Genomic DNA, 4,713 nt, shown 5'->3' on the forward strand with positions numbered 1-4,713 from the left:
ATGGACGTTGTGACTGCGTATTTGTATGGATCGTTGGATAACGATATATATATGAAACTCCCTAAGGGATTGAAAATGCCAGCGGCATTGAAAGAAAAATCCAGGGAGATTTGTTCGGTCAAGTTACAGCAATCACTTTACGGATTAAAGCAATCCGGACGCATGTGGTACAATCGCTTAAGTGAATATCTTTTGAGTAAAGGATATGTAATAATGCGATATGTCCATGCGTTTTTATAAAGAAATTGTCATCTGACTTTGTGATCATTGTTGTATATGTAGATGACCTGAACATAATTGGAACTCAAAAGGAGGTTGATGATGCTTGAACTTATATGAAAGAGGAGTTCGAAATGAAAGATCTCGGAGAGACAAAATTTTGTCTTGGGCTCCAGATAGAGCATCTCCGAGAAAGAATAATTGTGCATCAATCAAATCATACGAAAAGGTTATTGAAACGCTTTTGTATGAATAAAGCGACTCCTTTGAGTACTCCAATGGTAAATAGATCTCTCGATGTTGAAAGAGATGTTTAAAATATCCTGGTAAGATCTTATATAAATAAGTACTTTGGAGATGCTAATGGTAATAAAGCATATATGAGCTTATATATCTTGCGAGTTGTATTTGATTAAATATACTTTTAGACACTAATGTCTTTGCGAGATATAGCTCATTTCCTATTTACGGAAATTAGAACGGCGTCGAGAACCTATCTGTTCTCTCCAAGGTACGTATTGATTTAGGAGTAATTTATCCTAGAAACCCCGAGTTTGGTATGTTTTGCAGATACATGATATTTATAAAGTCGAAAACAAACCGGCTATGTTTCTACAATTGGTGGAACCGCGATCTCTTGACGGTCCCAGAAACAAACTCTGGTTGCGACATCTTTGATTCATGCATAAACTATTGCGCTTCACGAAGTATGTCGAGAATGTGTGTGGCTTCGGTCAATGAGTCACCACATACGAGAATCAAGCGGAATAGTTAACGAGAAAGATCCGACGAAAATATTTGAAGATGATTCGGCTTGTGTCGCTCAACTCAAAGAAGACTACATTAAGAGTGACAAGACAAAGCACATCCCTCCAAGATTTTTCTCGTACATAAGGGAGCTCGAGAAAAATAAAGAAATGGACATCAAGTATGTACGGTCATGCGACAATCCGGCTGACTTGTTCACAAAAGCCCTTCCCACTACAACATTCCGAAAACACGTTTATGGTATCGGAATGCGGCATTTGCGTGACCTCTGACGAGAAAGCTATGTCCACTATTTTTAGGGGGAGATTACGGTAATGTACTCTTTTTTCCTAGTCATGGTTTTTGTCCCAATGAGTTTTTCCATGACAAGGTTTTTAACGAGACACTACGTAATACAAAAAAGATAATCAAGAGGGAGTCCTAGAAGATAATACTAAAGTTGGTGATTATCCTTTGTTAAATAATAGTGATTGTCCAGCTTGGTACACGTGGGGCAACAACACCTATCCTTCTCATGTTGCAGATGTCATTTTTATAATGAGACACAGTATACGTGTCTTCTTATAGCATGATAAGTTCTTAGAGCATCATTATTGGTGGGATGAAGAAAGAGAGAAAGATAGTCCTTTGTTTTATTTTTTTTTGTCGTTGGAGAGTAAGGGACAACCCTTAATTTGGGGCTTTTCCCTTCTCTTTCTTCCTCGGTTCCCACCCCTCTCCTCTAAAGGATGCTGTAAGGGATTTCCAATAATGATGCTCTTAGGATAGGGTTCTTAGCGGAATATAAGAACCCGTCTCTTAACTTTTAACTAAGAACCGGCTCTTAAATAAGAGATTTAAGAACCAGTTCTTAATTTTTTTACTATTTAAGAGCCGGTTCTTAGTTTTTTTAGTTAAAAATTAAGAGACGGGTTCTTATATTCCACTAAGAACTCTATCCTAAGAATTCTCCGTTAATCATGGTCTACTTCTCTACTATAAATATCTCTTCCCCTTTGTATTTGTATTAAGGGGAAAATAATAAAGACTCTCAATTCTCTACTCTCTCGTTGTTATACAAAACATAAACATATATATATAATATATAGATACATCCGAGCTAGTAGTTTACAACAAGATATTCTTCTTTTTTTTTCTTCATCGGATACATATTCTCCGATCGATATTATGGGATTTAATTAGTTGACTGACTTTATGTCTTAACGATCCCGAATTACATGGTTACGTGTTCTCACACTTTCTTTTACAAGTGTTTATAACCTCGTGCTTAAACTTTAAATTTTAGTTTACCATGTAATTGATTATGATCAGTGCCATTGTGTGATTCTTTTTTCTTAAATGTCTTAACTTGAATTAACTAAATGCTTAAAAGGAAATTCGTTTTTTATAAAAAAATATACAAAATGTCAGAATATGAACTACACATCATACATGCATGGTTGCATGGCATGTAGACGCGGAAACTTGTCACTCCTCCACATTTGAGATTCCAACACCTAATCGCTACAAAAACCTTATAGATTCTCCCTTTCTCACAAACAAACACATTCATGCAATGTTACACGTGATCTCCATGCAGAACATCTTTCACGCCTATAAATACCAACCAACACTCCACTTCCCTCTTCACTCAAACCAAAACAAGCAAAAAACATACACACAAATAGCAAATGGCCAACAAGCTCTTTCTCGTCTCGGCGACTCTCGCCCTCTTCTTCCTTCTCACCAATGCCTCCATCTACCGAACGGTCGTAGAAGTCGAGGAAGATGATGCCACAAACCCAGCCGGCCCATTTCGGATTCCGAAATGTAGGAAGGAGTTTCAGCAAGCACAACACCTAAGAGCTTGCCAGCAATGGCTCCACAAGCAGGCAATGCAGTCCGGTAGTGGTCCAAGCTGGACCCTCGACGGTGAGTTTGATTTTGAAGACGACATGGAGAACCCTCAGAGCCCACAGCAGAGGCCACCGCTACTCCAGCAGTGCTGCAACGAGCTCCACCAGGAAGAGCCACTTTGTGTTTGCCCAACCTTGAAAGGAGCATCCAAAGCCGTTAAACAACAGGTTCGACAACAGCAAGGACAGCAGGGACAGCAGCTGCAGCAAGTAATTAGTCGTATCTACCAGACTGCTACGCACTTACCTAAAGTTTGCAACATCCCGCAAGTTAGCGTTTGTCCCTTCCAGAAGACCATGCCTGGACCCTCCTACTAGATTCCAAACGAAACCCTAGAGTGTATGAATGTGGTTGTCGATATATGTCAACACCACACCTCATCGCGTAATATGTAAGGTCTTATCTAGGATGTTTGAGGCTAATGTAATTAGCACTACTCCATAATAAAAGAGGATTTTAGTGTTTTATTCGGTGTGCATGCTCTCTAAGTGGTTCAAGATTTTAGTTTTCAAGCAAATTCCAATCAAAATTGTGCGTTACTTACATCGGCTGTTTAACGGCGTGCAAAACACCGATCGAACTGATCTACGAGGGCATATGCCATCGTTCAATCTCTGACCAAGTCTCTTACAATAAATTAATGAATAATAATACTAATTAAGCAAAAAGAGAGAGAAGTGAACGATCAGCTCTTCAGACCACCTCCAGGACCCCTAATGGGTACTTAAAATTAAATTAGTGTTTAATTTAGTGATTTGAAAGGTTTAGAACCTCTATTAATCTATTTAATTTTTTCATCTTCCATTGGTAGAACTTCATTGAGGTACTTAAAAAATAATTTATTTTTTTTAAAGTTGAATGATTTGAAAGACCATGATACATAAAATTTTCAGGGGAATTTGTCAAAACTAACCCACAACTTAATTTTAATCCCAAACATATACTCAAACTTGAATCAAATGCAAAGCTAACATAAAAGCCTTGTGAAATTACAGCTCAACCCCTTTTTCTAAGTCATTTTTACGAATATAGCCCTAGTAAATCGTCTGAGTCGTCTGAGATGTTGGAAGTCGTCTGGACGACTTCAAATTAAGTCTTCTGGTGTAGTTGATCTTAAAAATAACTTTTAAATTTTTTAAAAAATATTTTGATAAGCGAAAAATTAAAATCATCTAATTATAAACAGTTTTAAGTGATATAAATTAAAATATAACAAAATTGAATTGTTTTCAACATAGATGAGTGTAGGTAGTGAATCATGGTATTCTTTGGTCTAGGGTTTGCCAACATATGTTGTAGTATTGTATGTATACTTAGGGTTAGATTTTGGAAAGCTTGAATGTTTTTTTGAAAAATTAATTTTTTACCTATGCATGTTTATTTTTGTGTATAGTAAATACTTTTGAAGTTTAATTTGATTTTATGAAGGGTTTAGTTAGTTAATTAAGTTTAGGGGTAATGTTTAGGATCTAGACTACTTACATTTCAGTCGTATGGTGAAGAAATTAAAACAGACGACTTACATGTAAGTCGTCCAAATATTTCCGCCTAAAATTTTTTTAAAAATTATTTTCCCGCTTAAATAATATAAACCAGACGACTTACTTGTAAGTCGTCTGGAAAGTGTTCTATTTTAGTTTCTCACTAAAAATATTTTAATTTCCCGCTAAAAATATTAAAACCTTCTGGACGACTTACAAGTAAGTCGTCTGAATCAAACATATTTAACCTAATTGAATTTTTTGTCTCCCTATATAAAGAAAAATTTACACATTTTCTCTCCTCCTCTCAAATGGCTGCAACAAAAATGTAATGTTCATCACTCTAAAA

At 36.3% G+C, this 4,713-nt stretch overlaps 1 protein-coding gene across 1 annotated transcript; it reads left to right on the plus strand.

The window, feature by feature from the left end:
- Nucleotides 1-2,657: 2,657 nt before the first annotated feature.
- Nucleotides 2,658-3,203, plus strand: LOC106300816 (napin). Its single transcript, XM_013737053.1, has one exon. It carries the CDS (start codon nt 2,658-2,660, stop codon nt 3,198-3,200), a length of 543 nt encoding a protein of 180 aa, XP_013592507.1. The 3' UTR covers nt 3,201-3,203.
- The last annotated feature ends 1,510 nt before the right edge of the window (nt 3,204-4,713 follow it).

Source organism: Brassica oleracea, chromosome C1, assembly GCF_000695525.1.
Source record: "Brassica oleracea var. oleracea cultivar TO1000 chromosome C1, BOL, whole genome shotgun sequence".
In the NCBI taxonomy this organism is placed as follows: Eukaryota; Viridiplantae; Streptophyta; class Magnoliopsida; order Brassicales; family Brassicaceae; genus Brassica; species Brassica oleracea.

Excerpts from the sequence above, each read along its gene's own strand:
- LOC106300816 (XM_013737053.1), top strand. The coding sequence starts at position 2,658 with ATGGCCAACAAGCTCTTTCTCGTCTCGGCGACTCTCGCCCTCTTCTTC.